Source organism: Lagopus muta, chromosome 10, assembly GCF_023343835.1.
Source record: "Lagopus muta isolate bLagMut1 chromosome 10, bLagMut1 primary, whole genome shotgun sequence".
NCBI classification, from domain to species: Eukaryota; Metazoa; Chordata; class Aves; order Galliformes; family Phasianidae; genus Lagopus; species Lagopus muta.
This window is the reverse complement of record NC_064442.1, coordinates 16,523,772-16,546,519: the sequence shown is the minus strand read 5'-3', so window position 1 is coordinate 16,546,519 and position 22,748 is coordinate 16,523,772. Positions and strand designations below refer to the sequence as shown.

At 39.0% G+C, this 22,748-nt stretch overlaps 1 protein-coding gene across 7 annotated transcripts in view; it reads left to right on the top strand.

The window, feature by feature from the left end:
- The window catches only part of TBC1D2B (TBC1 domain family member 2B), a 34,193-nt gene that overhangs the window by 11,068 nt on the left and 377 nt on the right, over window positions 1-22,748 (top strand). For all 7 annotated transcript variants that reach the window (XM_048956165.1, XM_048956163.1, XM_048956168.1 and 4 more), the window contains 11 exons: window positions 2,302-2,467; window positions 5,641-5,798; window positions 6,745-6,971; window positions 7,931-8,323; window positions 9,579-9,689; window positions 10,385-10,578; window positions 11,220-11,714; window positions 13,324-13,441; window positions 14,049-14,234; window positions 15,513-15,634; window positions 18,523-22,521. In XM_048956165.1, coding sequence (XP_048812122.1) covers window positions 2,302-2,467; window positions 5,641-5,798; window positions 6,745-6,971; window positions 7,931-8,323; window positions 9,579-9,689; window positions 10,385-10,578; window positions 11,220-11,714; window positions 13,324-13,441; window positions 14,049-14,234; window positions 15,513-15,634; window positions 18,523-18,718 — 2,366 coding nt within the window. In that variant the 3' untranslated portion in view covers window positions 18,719-22,521. The remainder of the gene's footprint in view (window positions 1-2,301; window positions 2,468-5,640; window positions 5,799-6,744; window positions 6,972-7,930; window positions 8,324-9,578; window positions 9,690-10,384; window positions 10,579-11,219; window positions 11,715-13,323; window positions 13,442-14,048; window positions 14,235-15,512; window positions 15,635-18,522; window positions 22,522-22,748) is intronic.

Sequence of the window (22,748 nt, the reverse complement as noted above, 5' to 3'; positions counted from 1 at the left end):
AAGTCGAAGCTTAGCCAAGAGGGAGGGCTGCGTTTTGTTCTGTTTCCAGCTGGATTACTGAATGGAATATGTTTACTATACAGTCAGGTGACTTGCAGAGCTGGTGGGGGGGAGGGAGCAAGGTTTAGCAGCTGAAGATGGAAGTCAGAGTAGTAGAGACAGGAGTGCCCTCTTCTGGGAGCAGACCATTGGATCAGAAACATTAGTAAGGTTTGACACCAAATCCACTCCTTCTGCTACTTTCCTCAGCATTCAAGTGGTGTGAAACACATCTCATGTCTCCACAGCTTGTGTAGATACTGTGCCCTCGTTCGTGCTTTGCTTGGGGTCCAGCAAAACCAAGTGAAAAAGACCCATCACTTTGGATCACTGACCTAATGGCTTTCTTTCTTCCAAACTGTTGGTTGGGCTTTGTTGAATCAGCAATCTAAGCAGTGTGTTGTAGGACTGTGATGGGTGGTGTGTGTTTGTTGGTTGTTTTTTGTGGTTTTTCCAGTGTATTAAATCCACTGCAAGAAATATCTGGGGGTGCCTGGGCTGAGCAGACACATCCCTTTTAAGGACAGCTGGCAGTTAAGCTGCATTATATTTAGTTTGGGAGTGCATCTGTAGCACCTCATTTTTGAGGACAGATCTCAATGATGACTTTAACATCAATGGAGCTCTTGAAGAGTCAGGATTCTTCTGGGGAGAGTGGGAAAACCCTGAATGATTCTTTTTGCTTTTTAAACAGGTACTGTAAAGGTTTCCTGTGAAGTTTGGGATCTCCTTAGGGGCCTGATTTCAAGCTGATGATGAATCTATGTGTCTTGTTTAAAAAACAAACAAACAAAGAGCAACAACAACAACAAAAACCTTTATTGTGCATTCAGTGACTTCAGTCATTGAATCCAGTACTTCATACTGGAGCATACAAGTTGGTTTCTTTTGCTTGTGCTTTTGCTTGTGTACAGGTGCCATTACTAACATTTTGAATGGGAAGAAGTCTGTCTTCAGTCCAAAAATAAAATTGCTTACTATCCTTTTGTCTATTTTTTGTTATCTAGTACTGGATTTATTATCTGTAGTAGTCTTTCTTAGCAGAAGTCTTTCTTAGCAGAAGAGCCTGTAGCAATGTTATTAGTTAGTCATTTTGTATCTTAAGGAAACATCCAAAGCACAGGTATCAAAGTGTTAGGGTGAGCTGTGACTTGAGTTTTCATCTTTCAACTGTTATTCTTGAAATACTTGTTAAGACGTTCACAAATAGGTGTGTGATGTTCCCTCATTGCTCATTGCAGGAGGTATGGACATGGGTAATATCAGTCAGTGGTTTAAAAACAAAATCCAGTTGCTAAGTGATGTATGTGGGGCTTTTTGGTTGGTTGGTTTTTTTTTCTCCCTCTTGGCACTGCTCTGCATGTCCTCACAGGCAGGAGTTTGTAGGGAAGATGGTTCTTGCTGCATCCCTCCCTATAATAATATTAAATAATGGAACTAACTCCTTTTTTTTTTCTTCTCCTTTTCCTTTTGCCTTGCTCTTTGTGTGTTTTTGACAGTATAGAAAGCAGGTGAACTTTCTCCAGCTTTCTTACCCAATTAAGCTGTTGAACTCCATCCTTAAATCCTGGGTCACTTTTATTGATGTATTCCTTCAGTGTTGCTTTTCTCTACTCCTGTTTCAACTGACTTTCTGTGCTGTGATTGGTGAGCTTAGTTGATATTTTTCAAATGTACTTTTGTTTTTCACCAGCTGAGATTATAGAGCAGAAGCTGCTGTTTATGATAAACCAGTGGTAGGTGTCTGACTGATTAACTTTGTTAAAAGACAACTGAGGACTAGTCAAGTTCCAAGTTCTGTCACTGTTAGCTGTGTTACATAGCTTTCAAGAAGAGGAGCTGGGCTTAGAGAATGAGTTGGGTTGGAAGTCACCTTGAAGGTCATCCAGTTTGAATCCCATGCTGTGGCTGGTTTGCACCCACTAGATCAGGAACTAGACCAAGTTGCCCAGGGTCTCATCTAAGCTGGCCCTCAATGCCTCCAGCAGATAAGACGGCAAATAAGTTAGTTACCTGTTTGAGTGAGGTTACATTCATTTCATCTTATATGCCTTATAATGCTCCTCGTGATAGATTACATTGATTTTGATTGTTTCAGGAAAGAAACATTGCAGACGTGACGTGGTTTTGGGTTTCTTCTCCCTCCCCCCAGTGATTCTATGCTCATAATTCAGTAATGTATTACTTCTGCTGTTCTGCTACTTACTGAAAGTTTTCCTTTTTTTTTTTTTTCTTCATTTTTTTCTTTGTCTTTTTTAATAGATTTGAGTATCCTCAGCCAAAATGCTTCAGCAGAGAGAGCTAGAAATATCCTAGCTGTGGAGACTTCTCCTACAGACCTAGTAGGGGAGCAAGCAGCTTCCCAGCCTGCGCCAGTCCAACCAAGTGCCATCAATTTCTCACTTAAACAATGGAGCACTGAACTCAAGTAAGTTGATGATGTGGGAGAATGATCGTTGCTGAAAGAGGAAGTTTTCTTTCTGAAATCCTATCAATTTTAAATGAATGTAGTTTGAATTCCTGAGCGTAAGTGTGATAGGTTCCTTCTGAACAACAGCAAAACCGCATTTTACCTTCTCACTCTTTTGGAGTTCAATCTTTAGTATTAATTGTTGTAAGGAAAGCAGTCCTAGTGGTTTCCAGCTCTCTTGTTTGTGACTTCATTGATTGTTTTTACACTTGGCTTTGCCAACATAGGTGAGCCTTCAGCATCTACTCAAAGGACATTACAGGAGCATCACAGAGCAATTCATAAAGCTGAGCTGTGGCTTTGGTAACTAGACCATGGTCCTCTTAAGCTCCCAGGAATGTTGTTTGCTTTATTAGTGTTGTGAGTTAAGCCCTTTTGAAGCTTACCTGTTGAGCATGGAGATCTAAAAGATCATAAAGTGGTGCACTTTTTTTTAATTTTTAAGTGTCTGTATAGACCACCATTTAAGTTCTAGTAAAGATGACCTGTCACTGTCTGACCTGGTAGAACTTTAAGTTTGGTCACAATACCAGGAAAATTCCATGAAGCAATTTCTGCTAGATAGGATAATTTTAAGAGCATGTCTGGTATTTTGAAACTTTCTTCTTGATTTTGTTTTCTCTGAATTGCAGATGTTCTTTGAGGAAGTCTAGCTAGAAGGGCAGTGTCAGGGTAAGCTTTTCGGTGTTGCCTGGTCGGTGTGTTGTGCTGTTTCTTTTTAACACAACAGATAGGCTGTCAGCAGATGTCGGGTTGGGAAGCCCTTTGTTTGGAGGGAGTTGCTCATCATGGCAGTGGCCCAGCAGATGTTCTAGCACAACATCAAAGTGTTGGCCTTTTTCTGTATGGCTGTGATCCTAACAGTTTGGAGTCCATGCAGATCTGTGGAAATAAGTATGTCAGAAAATGCCACTGAAGCTTTTTCATACTGCGTCGTTTGTTTCTTCTGTTCTTTTTTTGTTGTTCTTTTTTTGTCTAATCCCCTTCAGAAGATGTGTGTATGCTATTGATAGGGACTAGTTTTAACCCCAGTGCAAGAGAATGAATTGAGGCATCTCTGATACAGCCAGTCCTACGTTGCTAGGAGGGTGTACTTAAGTACCTATTATGTGTCTTACTGACAGACTTACCTTTCTCCTGAGTGCATTTATGATGTGATTGCTTGAGAAGCTATTGCTATAGCATTTACATCCTAAGTAGCAGCAATAAACTAATAATTGGAAGAAGGCGAGCAATGTGTCTTTGAGTTAAGCTGTATGTATACTTACAGTACCTAAAGCTGAATGGTTGTTTTCTTCTTTTTAAAAATCTTTTTTCAAGTACTAATTGGCATACACAAACATTCAACTCTGCATTTTTTCATCTTAAAGCTCTCACTTTCTTGCATCTCTTGTTGGTGTAAAATACAGAATTGAAAGTACACTGAACTGTAATAACCTCAAATTGTATAATCAGAAAATACGACTTATAACCAAATATTTAGAAATACAGAACCAGTAGATCATATGTTCAAGTTTTAAATAGATTATACTTGTCATACTGTGCACAGGAACATAAATGTGTGTTGTTTTTTTATTGTAAATTCAATTAGCTTTAATCTAATAGAACACAATGAAGCTGTGCCAGTTTGGTGCTGTGCCAGAGCTATACTAAATTCGGCTTCAGCTGTGATTATTCCTGGGTGTAACAGCAGTTTCTGAAGGTTTCCTGGGAGTCATATGACTTGTTTCTTGTGATTCTTCCAGCTTCTTTCAAAGGTGGTGTTTGGACATGTTTTATATACAGAAGCTGACCAAGAGCAGAACAGGCAGCTGGGGGCTTGCACTGTAAGCACTCTTCAGAGAATAGCTGGAGAGATGCCAGCTGATTATAATTGAAGGTGCCCTGGGTGATATGTTGATCGTCACCTAATTTGAGCTATTGACTGTAAATAATAGAAAAGGAATCCTTGCCCCTAACAGAAATTGTGATCTTTTTTGCTAAGAAGGCTGGAAGAAAATTAAAGGTGTTGTTTAACTCGGTATCTGTCACCCCTTCAAATTTGTTGTTAAAATAATTTTATTAATAACTAATAATTCAGTATTATTTTTTGACCTGTGCTTGGTAGTTAATCAGTTCACCAGACTGTAGGAATCGGGCACTGCCTAACGATTAGCCTAGACTTCATTTTCAGCCTGGCAGGATATTTGTCATCTGATCACAGGTGGGACTGGATCACAGACTGATCACAGAGGTGCAGTACAGCTTACTTTCTGCCTCCAGCTTGCAGAGTTGGAAGAAAGAATGGGGCTGGCAAAGCGAAAGCATCTCTGTGGGCTTCTGACTCTAACAGCTGTGTGTCAAACATGTGGATACCAAACATATCTCTTTCTGGCTTTTTATCTAAAACACTAGGCTGGTTCACGTGGATTGCTGTGGAATCCTCTGTAATTGAAGAAAGATGCTGCTGTGCAGTGCTAGTACTATGGATCATACATTTCTGACAGCATGATCGTTGTGGGGGAAGCTGGGTAGGGGAATCTCATCTTGTTTGTGGAAAAAATTGTTCTTTTATAGAATTATCTGTTTGGAGTTCAGAGGTTGAATCTGAAATGTCCTTGCAGATGAATTGGCAACGTTCCACCTCAGGAAGGAATAACTGCTAAGCAGCTGCAGCAGCAGGTCCCTTGGATGATCCTGAGTTTGATGTTAATACAGAATATGATATGATAACATACGTGCACTTTGATTGCATGCTAGTCTGTTTAATACTGGGCCATTTTCCTAAAAGGCTGAGCTGAAATAACCAATCAGTGAAAAGAGATGCTGCTTCTAAATCTTTAATTCATCTTTTTTTCTCTCTGCCATAACAAGGGTAGAACAGAGGACGATTCAAAAGACCTTTCCAAAATATTAACTTATAGTAAAAAAAAAAAATTCTTCTGTCTTGAAATGTACAGCAGTTGGTAGCAGGTGCTGTTTAATAGGACGTGCTTTGTTTTCCTTGAGCCTTTATTTGGTTTTGGTTATGTCTCTGGGCTTATTTATCATTTGCATTGTTTTGACAGCAATGATTGTCTTGAAAAACCACTTTCTAAAATGAGTACGCAGTTGAGAAATCTTTGCCACTTTTTCTGCTGTGTTTTTCACAGGAATTCCATGTCCTCTTTGAGAAAAGGAAATAATGAAAACCGTAGGAGTGTATTTTATACAAGTGAAGAGTGGGAGCTGCTGGATGCAACCCCAAAAGATTTGGAGGACTCCATGGCCCTGGAAGAAAAGAGGAAGCACTTGGCAGAAGGAAATAAAGGTAGACGTGTGAGGAAGGGAGAGGAGCTCATGCCTTTCCTCCTTTCATGTAGCTCACTGTGATATCTGTATCTCCAGAAAATAAGTGAAAACTTGTCATTTGTTCACAAATCATATCCAGGGCTCTGTGAAGTATTTTAAAAGTAACTTTGGTATGATGTATTTGGGAGTCTCCAGCCATTTAGATAGAACAGAACACACAAGAACTCGTTTCCTGTTGTTTCAGGCTCTTTGAACATTACCTTCTCTGCTTCTGTCACTTGGGGTGCAGAATTGCAGGATGAAGGGATAAGTTGGGGCTTTTGGTTACTAATTTCTGTCACACATTGAAGTAGATTGACTTTTAGGCTCTAACACACGTTTATGATACTGACCTGCTGATGAAGTGGTGAAAAGGGGCATAGGTGCACTGGTAGTTTATGAATATTGCAACTGGTTCTTGCGTGTTGCCCATGTTTGGAGTCTCGTTGTGAGGATGTCTGTACAGCTCCCTAGGAGCACTTCAGCTCTTAAGGAAATCCAATTGGTTTCATCTGTTAGAAAACATATTTCTCTCTAATAATTCTTGTGTGGTTCTGTAAACAGGCGAAACTACACTGAGTGCATCTTAAAAGAACGATGTGCTGTGATTACTTCGAAGCAGATAATTATCTAAGTTTGCTACAGTTGGGAGTGCCTTTTATTTTCTGTAATGAAGCAGTTTTGTTTGTGTTTTATTTCACAAGTATATATTTGAGTGAAAATTGTTCTGAGAGAGTTGGGAGAGTGAGTTACGTATTCTTCCTACTGAAGGAAGCAACTGGGAAAGCAATTTAACACTGTTGTATTGAGCTATTTCAGTGTAGTTAAGAGTCTAATTTCAATGAACATATTTTTAAAGGAAATTTGAATGCTTAGGAATGCCTTTTAATTAAGTGAACTGAACTAGAAGGAATTCTTTTGTGCAGGACTGACTAGTTCAGCTTTCCCATTTGATTTTGGCCGCATTCCACAAAAAACGAGACGCCCTTTGAAAGACATGATTGGATCAAGCAAAAACCGGAACAGCAGTGACTCTTCTCCAACGGAGTGGTATTCTGGTAATGGCAACAGACTAGTCTCTGAGCTGCAACTGAAGTATCAGAGCCAGCAGGAAGAGTTGGAAAAGCTGAAGAAAGATCTTCTGAGCCAGAAGGTAATTAAGCTTTCAGACAAAGTGCTCAGATGCAAATGAATCTGGATGGCAATTGTTAGTTTACCCTTGATGGCCGTCTAAATACATAAAGAGCTGGCTGGTTGTTAGAAAATAATGGTGCTAAACGAACCTTTGTTTACTGAAAGCCCTAAATAAGGAGCGAGTTTTACATCCCTTGAAGATTAGATCTCTGAACAAATCTATCATTTGTGCAGTGTTCACTAACTTGTTTTATTTGCGTAGTTTTCGTATTTCGCAGAGTCTAGAAAGATCCTGGCAGATAATCAGATGTTGTGTACAGAAAACTGGTTTTTTTGGGTTTTTTTGAAAGAATTAGCAGGATTTCATGCCAACAAGGATGCAAGCAGGGTTTTCAGCATAACTACTTTTCTGTGTGTATACCTGTGCATCTGTGAGCATCTTTTGTGGAAGTGAATAAATGTTGTAATGGTCCTGGATCTGAGTGTTCCCCTGGACAGCAATGCTTGTACTTTTAATTTTAGTGATGGGATGGAAGGCAAAAATGGTAGAAATATTGGTACATTAAAAAAAGAAAAAAACAAAGCAACAAAACATTAAAAAGTTGCAAGGTGTCAGTGGTGTCTTTTGTGAAGACCACAGAGGTTCCTTTTTTTCCCTTGTGGTAAATGAGTTAATTACTTGGTTTTGTTGAAGGTATTTCTGAACAAACCTGCCAAGACTGTCTGTTTAGCCAAGTAGCACATGCTCTTTTCCTCCTTCATATCTTCTCTGAATCATCTGTGGTAGAGAAGCGAGCTTTTAGTTATCTTTCCCATATCTGTACTATAGTTAAGCCTGCAAGAACATAAATATCTCAGAGATTTCTCTTGCTTGGTATTAAATTTCTGAGTTGTTATAAATTCTACAGCTTTCTGTTTGTTTGTTTGTTTGTTTTTTTCCGATTCATTTTGTTTTGTTGCTGCTGTTTTTATTCTCAGGAACTCGTGCGCCTTCTGCAGCAAACAGTGCGATCTTCCCAATATGATAAATACTTTGCAAGCCGTCTTTGTGAAGGGGTTCCCAAAGACAAATTAGAGCTGTTGCACCAAAAAGATGACCAGATTTTGGGTCTCAACAACCAGCTTGAAAAGTTGAATTTGGAAAAGGATAGTCTTCAACAGGAAGTAAGGAATCTGAAATGTAAAGTCGGAGAGCTCAATGAGCAGCTGGGGATGTTGATGGAAACGATTCAAGCTAAAGATGAAGTGATCATGAAACTGTCCCGCCAACTCAGCGAGTGTGAGGACAGTTCATCCTCCCCAAGCGGATCAGTAAATTCTCCCGTGGCCACTTGTGTTAATAAGGAACTACAGGAACTGGACAGGCTAAAAGTAAGAGCAATGTCTCTGTCTTGATGGATAGGGAAATCTCTGCTGCCTATACAAACTACTTGCTAGTCTGCTGTGTGGTTTGGGGAGTTCACTTCAGCATTTCTCCAAGATGCTCATCACCTGAGGCTTTCTCTGCTTGGAATCTACGCTTTGAACTGTTGTCTGGCAACTTCTATGCTTTGAGCTGATCTGTACAGCTGTAGTACAATGTCTCATACTTTGGTTATTAATCATTGGTGTGGAGGAGGAGTGATGTGAGAACCAAAGGAGCAGGAAAAGAAGTAAGGGTAAGAGGAAAATACTAGCATGGAGGAAAACCATCAAGAAGAATCAAATGGGAGGAAATAAAGAGCATGTGGTATGTAAGAGGGCAAAAGAGAAGAGAAGAACATAAGAACCTGTACTGGTAATGGTGTTACCCGTGCACTTTATTCCTCCAACCAACCTCAGTGAATGCATCAGAGGTTCTTAATGGAGTTACTCAAGTTACTCATTTTGCTTTAATGTGCTTACTTGCCTTTGGGTAAATGTTCTGTTCCAAATAGATTAAAGTTCCGAGTCATTTGGAATATAAGGCAATAAAGTACATAAGAAGATATGAGTATGCCCTGTATATGAGCCTGGGAAATTTTAAAAAACAAAATGGAAACTGTAGAAATCAGTGGTATCAGGAGGAAGCTGAGCTTTCAGGTACTGCGCAGTGTTGAGATGGTCCCTCATCCCATAGCCACAAGTTTCATAGGTAATATTTGTAGCCTGGAGCCACGTGGGTTAGCTGAGGAATTCTTGTTGTTAGCATTTTATATTTCTACGTGAAGGCAGACATCACACTTGTTCTTTTACTGAGGGCTGGTGAGGGTAACCAAAACCCAAGGGATGTTTGCCCCTATTTCTTCTACTGCATGTGCTTCTGGCTGACACGCAGCACCATGACCCCCCTGGCATGCTCAGTGTGCATGTTGCTGTTCTCCTGCCCAGTGGGGCAGCATGGCAGGGCTGCTCCTGTCTCTTGACTACAAGCAGTCATCAGCTGCCTGCTGTTGAGCAAGGCTCCATGCTCATATCTAGCCTTGTGTGTTTGACTTCTGTGAAAACTAAAGATAACACCTGATTTGATCCTAATGATTTTGGTAGCTATTAGTATACCTATTAGTAGCTGCTTGATCTTTGTTTCGAGGTATGCTTTCTCTGGCAAGCATTTGCTATCTGTAAGATACCTTTATTAAAAATCCAGTTTGCTTTCTTTTATCAACAGGACAGTCTCCAGGGTTATAAGACCCAGAATAAATTTTTAAATAAGGAGATTTTGGAACTTTCTGCTCTACGAAGAAATGCAGAAGCAAGAGAGAGAGAATGGCAGGCAAAGGTCAGACTCACAAAGCATGTTCTCATTTTGGTGATGTCTAAAGCAGTTTTCAAAAAGTCAGTTGTAAATCTTCTCCAGAAACATAACTGTGTAACAGCAGTGAAACAGTTCAAATGTGTTAAAGCAACAGAATCAAGATTTACAGACTGAGCTTTCTGAGTGGATTCTTGAAAAATGTGGTGGACTTGAAAGCAATGTTAAGTAGTGCATCATTTTAATAACTTATGCAGACAAGCACGTGCATTTCTAAAAACAGTAGCAGTATCTTCAATTTTGGCAGAAGCACAATACATATGAAAGAACATGATTGTGTTTGACGTGTTTCGCTTTGGTGATACATCACCAAGTAGAGCTTTCCCCATCAGAACATGAAGGATCAATATGTTACAGTAAACATAACTTTGGAAGTCTGTTTCTGTAAAGCAGAATTTGAGTGCAGAGAAGCTGCATGTAAATGACAAAGTTTTCCATTGCCCAGAGCTAAGAAAGCATGCACGTGGCCATAGCTAAGGCAGGATACCTGTAGCTAAGGTTTGGTAGGATGTGCTTCTGTTTCTTGGGAAGCCATGACTGTTCTTGACTTAAAAGTTTCTAAGCAACATATAAACAAACAGAAGGAACTTATTTTAAAAGATATGTAGCACAAACTGAATTCCTGAAGACATGCCTTAAATACTACATGTTGTTTCCTGCAGTACACTAGCTTGGAAGCCAAACTCTGTCAGATAGAAAGTAAATACTTGATCTTGCTTCAAGAAGTGAAAACTCCTGTTTGCTCTGAGGAGCAGAGCCCTGCTCGTGAAGTTATCACCCAGTTACTGGAAGATGCCTTGAAAGCAGAAACCAGTGAACAGCCAGAACAAGCATTTTTCAAACCACACCTGGTCAGGTAATTTTACTAAAAGAAATGTTCATGAGGAGGAATGAAAATTATTTTGTGACCACGTTATTATCATTTGTAGTAATAAAGGAAGTACTGTCATTGGCAGCTAGAGCATCTTGCACTTACATGGATCACATATTGTACCTCAGAAAATGGTTGCATCTTGACTAGTGGGCCTGGTTCTAACACTAAGGAGCAGACGAGCAGGGGTGTATGTGCAGGATCTGGGACTTTGAACATATTTTCAGTCAGAAATAAGAAGTTAATCTTTGAAATCCTTTTGGACACATAAATAAATTCTGTTCTTAATTTGAGATGAGGTATGAAATTTAGACTCGACTGTTGTATAGCTGCTGAGGGGATGGACTCATCTGGACTTGACCCTGTTCTTAAATCACTTCATCTGTGTAGTGTTATATATTGCAATATGGGAACAAAACTTTTTAAAAAGAATATATAAAAGATACACCTGAGAAAATATTTAAATAATAGCTGTTCATTAAAAGTTCTTAAAACTGGGGGGAGGGGCGTGAGAGGTATTATAAATAAGTAACACTAGGGTAGGAATTTGGGAGTTTTGGGACTGCTGAACACATCTTTAGGAGCCGTTTTGTGTTTGTTTTTTGTTTTCTTTCCCTCCCTTTCAGTGAATATGATATATATGGTTTCCAGACGGTCCCAGAGGATGATGAGGAAGAGAAATTAGTAGCAAAATCTCGAGCTTTGGACCTGAGATCTCTTTCTCTCAGTGAAAATCGGGAGATTTCCACAGGGGTAAAATGGGAAAATTATCTTGCAAGTACAATGAATAGAGAGATGATGCGCTGTGCAGAACTGAAGAATCTTATTCGATCTGGAATTCCACACGAGCATCGCTCCAAGGTGTGGAAATGGTGCGTCAACCTCCACGTTAAAAAATTCAAGGACAGCACTGTTCCCGAGTACTTCCAAACCTTGCTTCAAAGCGCCCTAGAAAAACAAAATCCTGCCTCTAAACAGATCGAGTTGGATCTACTGAGAACTTTGCCAAACAACAAACATTATTCTTCTCCCACATCCGAAGGGATCCAGAAGCTGCGAAATGTGCTGCTGGCCTTTTCGTGGAGAAATCCTGATATCGGATATTGCCAAGGGCTCAACAGGTAAGGATTTTGTGAACCTGAAGTTACCAGTGTGTGATGGAAGTACTCCTGAACTGTGCAGTTTCAAATCACATACATAGGAAGAGGCTTTTGGACAGCAGTTTCCTCTGTGATGTCTACGTTCATAATTTGCAATATTTTGAAAACTGATTACGTTTTTTTTAACAAAACAAAAAAAGAAGACTTTGATCCCAAAATTTGTAAAAATCAGAAAGAAAGAATCAAAAGAATGGGAACTGGTATTAACTGATGGAAAATGTGCTACTTCAATGTAGGATGTCTTCGGTTAAAGTTGCAGTAATCATTTTATGGACAATTCTGGTATTAGAAAGCTAAGAAATATTGAAGCATAGTGTCATTGCAATTGGCATTTGCTGAAATAGTTTCAGAACTTTGAAATCTGTAATGAGAGAAGGTGTTAATTGAAAAAGGTATGTTAGTCTAACACGCTGCTGTTGTCCCCTTGGTATAACTCTACAGATGTTAGCTTGTGCACTGATTTGTTCCAGAATTAGGGTAGGAGACGTTTTATCTAGGGCAGCGTCGTTTGAGATTTGCACTGAGGAAGGGTTCAGACACTACAGACCCAAAGGGAAGTATTTAAAAAGCTGCTCTCCCTACCCTAGGACTTGGTATTTCTTATTTATTTGCTTTATTTTGAAGGAAGTGTTTTTAAGTTGCAACATAGAGCTTTTAAGTCACTTCTCTGTTCGTCTGGTCTGCTTTGTTACTTCTTGTATAGCATTGCCCAAAAGTACTCATGCATACTGTAGGACAGTGGATGCACTTGCTTTGTTTCTTCCCCTCTGTTTATTTAATTTATGGATGTTTCACAAAAGAGAAAGTAAGAAAAATAATTAAGCTCTTGGGTATACTTAAAGAAGTTAAAAGCAAATTTCATAATAATTCCTTACTTGATTATCTTAAGACTGGGAAGCGTGTGATGATGTTGTTAAGCTGTGTAACATCAGGAGCAATATGTATTGCAGTTCCTCTCACATGCAGCAGTAACACAAGTTGACTTGGTAAAGTACATGTGAGGTAATGTTTCATATTCGAACAACTATCAACTATCCATAACACAAGGCCTTACCATAGATTTCTTCTTTTCTGTCATAGCACCCACTGGAAACAGGAAACTAAGGATGCTGCTTTTCTTCAGTCCTTTTGTTCTCATTCTTCAGGAAATTCTTAGAAAAAGTTTAGTCTTGGAAAATTAAGTCTTAAGATGAAAATATTAATTAAATTTAGCCTGGTGGATATAAAGTAAACTTACTGCAAGTGATTGTTCTAAATTTTAAATCAGTTTTGTGTGTGAAATGTCAGGACTACCTGTCTTTTCTTCTCCAGTAAGGAAATAAAGCCTAAGGACCAGAATAGAAGATTTAGGACTTCCAGACTTCTCATTACTTTGCCTTAGTTCTTGGAAAGAAGTTCAGTTCTGTTACTGAACTGAATAAAAGTGCTTGGCTTGGCTGAGAAGACATCTGCTTGCTTCATCTCGCACTGCATTCATTTATGTCTGCTGAACAGAAGGAAAGGCTGTATTGTTGTTAATGGATTTTCTGGTGTTTATTATGATTTTCTCCAAATAAAACTCTGTTTTCAGATTGGTAGCAATTGCCCTTCTGTACCTGGAACAAGAGGATGCTTTTTGGTGTCTGGTAACAATAGTGGAAGTCTTTATGCCTCGCGATTATTATACTAAGACACTGCTGGGATCTCAGGTATGTGCTCTACCAAAATAACACCTGACTATAGACTGCTGCCAGTCACAAGCTGCTCTAGAACTGTTTGGTGCCCCTTCTAGGGGAGATGTGATGAGTTGAAAAGTGAGTTCTAGGCACCAAGGGCAAGAGTTCCAAGTGTAGCATTGAAGTGACTGTACCGTAACTTGTTTGGAGCTCCTGTTTGTAGCCCGTCGTTTAATTGTCAACTAAACTGATCGTTTCTTTCCTTAGAACTAGGGGGGAGTTGTGGGCTTTCTGAGAGATTTCGGGATGAGAGTACTGTGCAGTGTAGTACTGTGAGCAGCATCTACTGTTCCTCCATCTCTCTTCGCTTGTTCTCTGCTCTTGTGCTTATGTGCCAACACAGCAGTGGTGCTTTATGATAGGAACACAAGGTGTGTGAGGAATCCTCTGAGAGATGGGATGGATTAAGAAGCAAGAAGTTGCATCAGCAAGGGAAGTGTACATTGTGACAGCAGTGTATGGACTGGGCTTAGACAGTCCTGGTGCTCCTGTTGAGCTCTTGAAAAACTGACCCTGTGTTGAATCATGTGTATGTTGTTAAATATAGCATCAATAACATCATATCTGTCTACTCTTCTAGGTTGATCAGCGAGTGTTCAAGGATTTAATGAGTGAGAAACTTCCACGTCTGCATGCTCATTTTGAGCAGTACAAAGTTGACTATACTCTTATAACTTTCAACTGGTTTCTTGTGGTATTCGTGGACAGTGTGGTTAGTGACATCCTTTTCAAGATATGGGACTCATTCCTATATGAGGGACCAAAGGTGAGCTGAACCAGCTGGGTTTTTCAGTTGCTATGTGGTGACAAGGTGCTGTCCTGTTACCAAGAATAGGGTGTGAAAGATGGTGGTTTCACAGGAATCCTGTTGGTTACAATCACTGGTAGGAAGAAGGGAGGAAATGTGCATAAGTAGTCAAAATGCTTTTTTTCCCTAAGTTTTGCAAGTTCAACTTGAGATACACAGAGGGATTCTAAATGCAGAGTTTTCCTTTGCCCACCTACTGCTTTTTACCACTGAGAAACAAAACCGTAGACAGTACTGGTTATCAGTTTATGGGGATTATGTGAAAATGGGAGTTTCTGTGAAAGCTGAAGTGAAGGAGGAGTAAGTTGGAGCTGTTGAAAAGATGTAAAAATGAGTTGTAAGCAAGTGCTAATGATCAGGCTTTCTTTGCAGCACCTATTTGCTTTATTTCTGCAGACATCTAAATTACTGTTGACCAACAATGGCTGTCTGAGCTCTGAGCACAAGTTAAGAGTGAGGTTGTAACAACTTTCACGTATTTTGTGCTTGTGGAATTGCATTGAAATAAAATCAGTGCAGGTAGATTGCGGGATTCAAACACAGTAATAGCATCAAGGCAGACGTTGGATACAGCAGCAGATATATCAAATAAGTAGACAAAAAATGCATGTTTCTTACTGTTAACTTCATCTGAGTGTTCTAAGTTGCAGTTAGATGCAGGGATTTGGGTTGAGTGTCTGTTCAAATAGGTTTGAAGCACCATGGCATTTTATGAAGGCAGCCAGACACAGACTGATAAAGTTCCAAACTTTAGAAGTCTTTCTAGAATGAAGTAATGCTTTTTCACCTTAAGCTTAATTTGGTTGACAAACTGGTATCAACTTCTTCTTTCTTAGTCCCCCTACACACTGTGAAAATGGCAGCCGTTAGATAATAGACAAGACTTAATTTTACCTGTGAAGTAACCTTATAGGTGTGTTCAACAGTCTTTGGTCTACAAGTGAATTAGAAAATCAAAACTTCAGAGAGTTTGTATTACTGTGAACCCAATGCTGTGTTTTGGTTGAACTCCAGAACAGCCTGTATTGGTTACAGCCTACTGACAGAAGTTCTTCGGCAGCTTTTGGAAATGAGGGGTGGAATGGCAGGGAGGAGAGACTGGCAAGTATGGACAGTTAGTTCAAATGCAGGCTGTAGGAGAAGTAACGCTTTTCTTTTGAGTTTATAATAGACAGCAATGAGAATGGGTTGTTTCAAATAACAGAATGCTCTCAATGTTCTCTTTGTTTTTATCAGGTAATATTCAGATTTGCCCTGGCATTTTTTAAGTACAAAGAAGAAGAAATCTTAAAATTGCAAGACTCAATGTCCATTTTCAAGTACCTTCGATATTTCACGCGTACCGTAGTTGATGCTAGGTGGGTAACTCACACCTGTGCAACCAAAAGGCTTGTGGTGGGGCATGGAGCAAGTTTGCTGTGTAATTTATTTATTTAATCTACCTCTTAATTCTGATACAGAGAACTGGAGAGGCAGCTAGTGACTAAGATTTCTCATGAGTAGTTGATCGTATTAAGGCAATGTATGAATGACTGTTTCATGCTGCAAAAAAGGGAGGAGGCAAAATTAGAAGTGATGGATGGTAGTCTTTTGGGGGAATGATTGTGATTACTTTGCCAGGTTAGGTATTGTTTAGCAGATGTGGCATGGTAGAAAAATTTAAGAAGCTCATATATAGGCAAAATGTCTCACCTTGCATTATGGACACAACTCAAGCCAGAAAATGTTGCTCAAAGGACAGGTTTTTATTTATTGTAAAAGTCTTTAAAAATATGAGCTGGGTTCTACCAGAACTAAATCAATTAAGAAGCACTAATGTGTAGGCTAATGCTATGTAACTTCAGCTAATTTTAATCACATAGTTTGAAGCAGAGATGGAATACAAGTTAAATACTCTGCTATATCTTGATCTTTTCATGGGATCTAAGGTGAATGTAAATGAGGGTTGAACATTTTTAGTTCCTGGTTTCAAGACTGCAGAGCAGCAGATTAAGATTGAAAAGTTATACTGGAACAGATTTAATGCCTGAAAGTATATTTGGCAAAGGTATTGGTACAGACTGATTCTGAATTCCATTGGAAATTAATATATTAGAATCTGACCTGTTTGTTTTTGCAGTAATAAATTCCATACATAATTAGGCTTATACTTGAACTCCTATTCCAAGAATTATTTACTATTTGCTGGAGCTATTTTCTCAAGACAAATTGGAAAGGAGTAATTGTATTCTATCCTTAAGAATGATTGCAAGGTCTGATGCAGGGAAAATGTTCTCCACCTGGTTTAAATGGTGAAAGTCTGGATTAAGAACTGCTGCTTTCTCTGCTGGAACACCTGCAAGAAGTAGCATGGTGCTTTCTATGCTAGCATTCACCCTTTGGTGTGAAAAATGCTGAGCAATCACTGTACTCGGGCATTGGTGACTAGCAAAATGTTGACCATGATTCCAAATCTGGAAGTGACAAATATGTGCTTGGTTTTGGGAGGAGGGAGCATGTGCTCTTCTTTTTTTTCTTAAGCAAATAATGAAACTGTTTGGTTTTTTGTTTGTTGTTTTTTTTTACCCTCTGGTATTTTAAGAATATGTGTATAATGTGTACTGTGGCTGCACCATGAGAAATGTAAGTTGGAAAAGGTGTGAGAAGGAGGAATCCATGTTTAGATGCTTAATCAGAGCTTCAGATTTGGCTCTCCTTTCCTCATACAACTATGTATAGCACTTAATGATATATCTCTCCTGTGTAAAATATGTGGTGTTAAAATATCTTATTTAAAGTATTTTTAATGTTGCTATGAGAGATCTCATTTTGGTATTACCAAGTTGAAGCAATCCTTCCCTGTTCTGATTCCTGGCAGATTCAGTGGCCATCAGAATTCAGTGCATCAGAAGTGTTTATGGTAGAAATACACTCTATGCCAGTCTGTAGGTGTGTAACTTGGGATTTTAAGTTGTTGTTGAAAGTGTGGTGCTGTGGTGCCACCTAGGGGATACAAACCTGCTGAGCTGATTTGTATGACTTTATTGCAAAATAAGGCATGACTCAAACCACCTGGTTTCTTATTCTACCATTTCTTGTACAAGTTTTACAGCATCAGAATTCAAACTACAGAAACATGTAGAATTGTGTGATACTGGGATGGACAAAAGAAGGTATGGTGGGCCTGAAATTCAGGAAGACTTCTATACGTAGAATTTATGGATGTTCTCAATGAGTTAGAAGATCATTTTGCATGGAGTTTCTATGTTTAAGGTCTCTAAAGGAGAAAACTATGCACAAAAACGTGTGACCATACTGAAGGTGATAGGGCATCACAGGCTGTGCATCTGCCGAGGTTTTCTACAACTGCATGTTGTTCCTTAGCGCGTTGAGAAGGCAGGCAAGCTGTTGAGTACATTCTGTTCATAGATAGTGAGAAATACTTCTTGCTAACTGAGAAATATATGCCTAGGGAGAGCTTACCCTTAAACTCTCCAAATTTTCTTAAAGTTTTGCTGATGGTTAAATTAGAGCAAGTGAAATACCAGCTCCTCTTTTTTCCCTCAGTAAGTACTGAGAACTTGTTTATTTGCAGATCAACAGTAATAACCAAGTTAACTCTATTTGGACTGATTGGGCAGTTTGGTTAGTAGTTTTCTGGGACTGAATGATGGGGTGAGATGGCATGACACACAAAGAGGTGCACATTTTCATGTGGGGCTTGACTGACAGTAACTCAGAGATCTCTGCAGCAGCAAGAGTGACTCCTGAGATGTATCACAGTTTGGCTTAACCATGTTCTGTGCTATTACTGTTTTAATCTGTGCTGTCCCAGGCTTCATTAGATCTCTATCACTGTTTCTTTATCCTGGATAGCTTGAGAGCTGACTGTCCTGGGATTGAATGAGCTTTCCAGCCTATAATTGAGTGACAGGGTGTGCTATATATTCAGCCCAGACGATGAAGGTCTGATTAGCCAAGCTTACTTTTGTTCAGTGTTATAATTGCTGTAGAACTGCATAGAGTTTGCAGGTGGCTTTGAGAACTGATGAGCATTTGGGAACACTTTACCACCTGAAGTAACTTTAAAACTGAATGCGTTCCCAAACTTTCTTTCAACACTGGTAACATCTGAGATCTGTCAGGTATGTGAAGGAAACCAGAGATGGCAGTTATATACTCAGTACAGACACAAGTGAAGTACAGAACTGATTTTAAAAGATTCTAAGTGTGAATGATTATCTTCTTACGTTGCGTGATGTTGCAGGAAGCTGACTGGCATCGCTTTCGGAGACCTGAATCCTTTTCCGTTACGTCAGATCAGGAACCGGAGGACCTATCACCTGGAGAAGGTGCGTCTCGAGCTCAATGAACTTGAAGCCATCCGTGAGGATTTCCTGCGTGAACGAGAGACCTGCGTAGAAAAAAGAGACCTTATTAGTGATGATGAGGAGGATAGTTGAAACTTCTCAACATAAACTTTTCTTTGGGATCCGTGACCCAAGTGAGTTAACGTCCAAAACTTGTTACTAATCCTATCAACCAGAATGTAAACTAATTGCTTTCGGAAATATGCAGGACAGATTTCCAACCCCCAGCACTTTCAGAAACGTGTTGTTTTATGGAGGCCAAACACTTTTGTTTACGTTTATGTTCATGGAATTGTATGTAGGGCACTTACTGCATTTCTTCGTTTAGTCAAATAGCTGAATTCGCTGAAACTGTTGACAGTTGTTTTCCTGCAGCACACTTTTAGTTGTCTATATGTGAAACAATAGTAAGAAAAGTCTGCATGGTGTTTACTATGTTCATTGCCAGGCTTCTGCATTTGTGCTATAAAAAACACGATTACAATCACACAAGATCAATGTGGGAAGACATCTTATTTTTCAGCTTCAGGTTGGCTTAATAAATGGCTTTTATTTTTTTGTCCTTGGGCAAAAAAAAAAGCCCGTTTTTGGTCACAACAGAAAAGAATGGCTTGAAGCATGAGAAGGACTTTTACGTTCCTTTATCTTTTACTGAAGTGACATGAAATGGATCATCCAACAGAAGACTTTAAGTACTTAAGTGTAAGATAAGTCTTTATTTGTCATTGAATGTTCAATGTATACTACTACAGAGTGATATCAAATATCATGTATGCTTTTCTGAGCAGGTGTGTTGCTGAAGATCAATGTTATTACAAAAGATTTAGTTGAACAAATTCTGTTCAGTTTGATTTCTATTCTCTTTTTTCTGGTTGTTATCTCTCAAAAAAACAAAGCCACAACCAAAACCATATTAGGGAAGAAGAACAGAGCTTTCTGCAGGAGTATCTTTTAATACTGAATTAGCTTTTTTTTTCCTTATTTTGAATTTAAATCATTCTATTTAGGTCTTAAAGTAGGACAGAGTCATGATCTTTAAAGAGAGACACAGCATTCTTTCTGCTGGAGCATATAACTAACCTGTAATAGATGGCATTCAAAGAACAAGTGTTAATCAAAGAACCCTCAAGGCCACAGCACGCGCGTACAAATTTAAGACCTTTTTCCAACAGAAAAATGCAATATTTTCTTAATCTGCTCTGGTTTTCTGTGAGCGTTGTGTGCTCATGCTTTCAGACAGCTTTAGGAAGGATTTGGAGCATCTGTGAAAATGTGACTGGAGAATTCTTTGTCATTTCATCGCTAGCTGTATTCTTAAACAGTTCTGACGGTGAGGTAGAGTTCCCGTTTAGGTGTGTGGATTTTTCTGCTGTGTTTTGCTGTCTGTTTTTTAATTGGCTTTTCTCTGTGCTCCTGCAGTGCTCTTTCTTGAGCTGTTGAATCTTAGTAATGTTAGATTGGCTCAGGATAGATTGTGATAAAACTAACGTTCAAACACTAGTCAGCAAATTGCTCAGCTCTGGGAAGGAGTGGTTAATTGGCAAAACAAACCAAAAACCAGCGAACAGGAGCAGTCCAGTGCATGAAGCTTCTGCTTCATCTCTTTCAGTTTCCTGAGAGCAGGTGGGATTTCTCTGGTAGGTGTCCTCTTGTAATGATTCTAAAAAGTTTAACGTGTTTGTGGAGAAATCTTGCATCTGTTTCACAGCACTTTTTTTTCTTTTCCTTGTGAATGTATTTATAGCCTTCTCTAAACATATTATTAGTCAGTTTATCTGGGAGGGAAATATTTAATCAACAAGGTGAACGTAACTTGCAGGTTTTACTTTGACAGTTAATGTATGCCTCTTCCTACATAACTTCACATTAGCCAGCAAATCCTTGCCAGTGAGGGCACATGGTGGAATCATCTTGACTTGTATGTCATGTGTCTTCTAAAACACCCCCTACCTATCTTGTCTATTGTAAGGGGTAGGTTTTCTTTTTTCCTAGTTACTCTTGGTTGTTTACTTGAATTTGTTAGGCAGGGTTTTTTCATATTATTATTGCATGTACTGTATTCTTTTTACTTACAGTCAGTATTTGAATAGAAAAACGGGACCAGCTTTTCTAATTTTCTACTTATACTGTTTTTGGAAAGAGCTGGTCTCTAAATGAGTCTGTAATGTCCAGTATTTTTTTTCTCTTTTCATCTTATTTTTGTGTGTTAAATGAAATCTTTTCTAAGCTGAAGGTCTTCCTTCTAGTGGCAACAGTTGAAATGCGGAGGTGAAGACTTTAGATGTGTCTGCACTAGGAACTGGTTCTATGGCTTAAGACATTTTCATGCAGAATTCATTGAAGTCTTTGGGCTGCAAAGCTAAAACTAACTGTAGGGAACTGTTCAGGAGGTTCTGCAGATGACAGAACGTGACCTGCAATATTGCAGGGCCTCTTCTTTTTTACATTTGTGCTGAACTGTAAATTGTATTATTGTGATTCTTTATACAAATTGTTAATGGGTTGTATGGTGGAACAAAGTAGCTCTGTTTCTTATTCTGTTATGTGAATCTCCTACCCGAATAGTAGGAAATGATGCAAATTATGTTGTCCCTGGGTATTTTGTTAGTTATTGAAATGAGTTGGTGTTCATTTACTGAAGTGCCAAGCAAGTTCATTTGGTTGAGAATACTTAGTTAAAATGTAAAAAAAAAATAATATTGAAAGAGGCATCTGAGCAATGACTGCTAGAAGTCCACGTAGAACAGAAAAGCAATGCAAATAGCAGGAAGCTTACCTTGCTGTTACAGATGACTTCAGGCAAATGCTAGTTTTCTAGCGGTGCTTAATCTGGCAGCTTTGAGCAGTAGCTACAGTTGGGGCTACACAAAATACGCAACCAGTATTTGAACCAAATGAACAGAGCAGAAGCACAGTGAGACCTGTCAGCCTGCAGAAGCTGCGCTGTGTAGATATGAAGCGTTCACAACAGGGGAGAAATCTTCCAAAACAGTCTGAGGATTTAACATTCCTAGCAGCCACTTAGGAAGTGGACTTGTTAATGCAAATAAAGACTGTAGAGGATGTGTTTTTGTTGGTTTTTTGGTTGTTTTTTTTTTAATTGAAGATCATGCACTTCTGTGCATTGAGTTTCTTATGCATGATTCCCAGTATGTTATGTAAACCAAACTGCTCATTTACATACTGTGGAATATTTCTCCATCTTTGTATGCTTATATGTGACTCTCCAGTGAAACTTCTGATTACTTGTTTAAAAATGTTCTGTTATCTTCTGTTAAATAGCCAGAATGTTGGTGCACAATACCTCTAGCTGTTAAGACTGCACAGTATTTCAGCTTTACCTGCATATGTGTCTATCATCAGCTGTTACCAGATTATTTTTTTACCAGGTATGTAATCAATAGAGTATTTGGTTGCCCTTTAGGCGTCTTTTGTGACAGATTCTTCTCTTGCCCTCAATCTTTGTAAACATGGTGAGATATTTCAGCAGAAAGGGAAATATTTTTGTTCGTTACGGTATCAAGAATGAATGAATTGTCCTAAATTTGATAAATTGAGTTGTATGTTCAGTCATACTAAGGGGAGAAATGAGTGTTGAATCACTCTGATGAAACTGATAGCTGTTTTGGTGAACCTTTCCTGAAGTGCCATGTTGAAAATTACGCGGTACAAGAAATTTGAATCACAAAACATGAGTGATGTTATTTTCATAAAGATTGATGTAAAATAAATAAATAGTTTACTTTGCATTACAGCTTGTTCTAGTTCTTCTTTCTTTCCTCTGACAGATGAAAATAATTGCAGGTGCCATCGGAACAAATCCCAAGCAAGGCTTTTTGTCTGATAACGTGATTTCAGAGAATCTCTATAGAGAAACAGGAAGATACTGCATGCAGGTGATGCTGACTGGGTGCATTTGTGATTGGTGCCCTTGGCTTCTGTGGGAAAGTGTGGGAGGAGAGGGGAGATGGAATTCTCATGAGCGCTTACAGGGAACAGACTTTCTAAGAAACCTGAGTATTTGTATGCTATCTCCTGACACAGCCTCTTTAGCAGAATGTCAGTTCCTATCTTACTAAAGCCTTCAGTTGCTGAGTGTGTAATTTCAGCTGTCTTGAAAAAT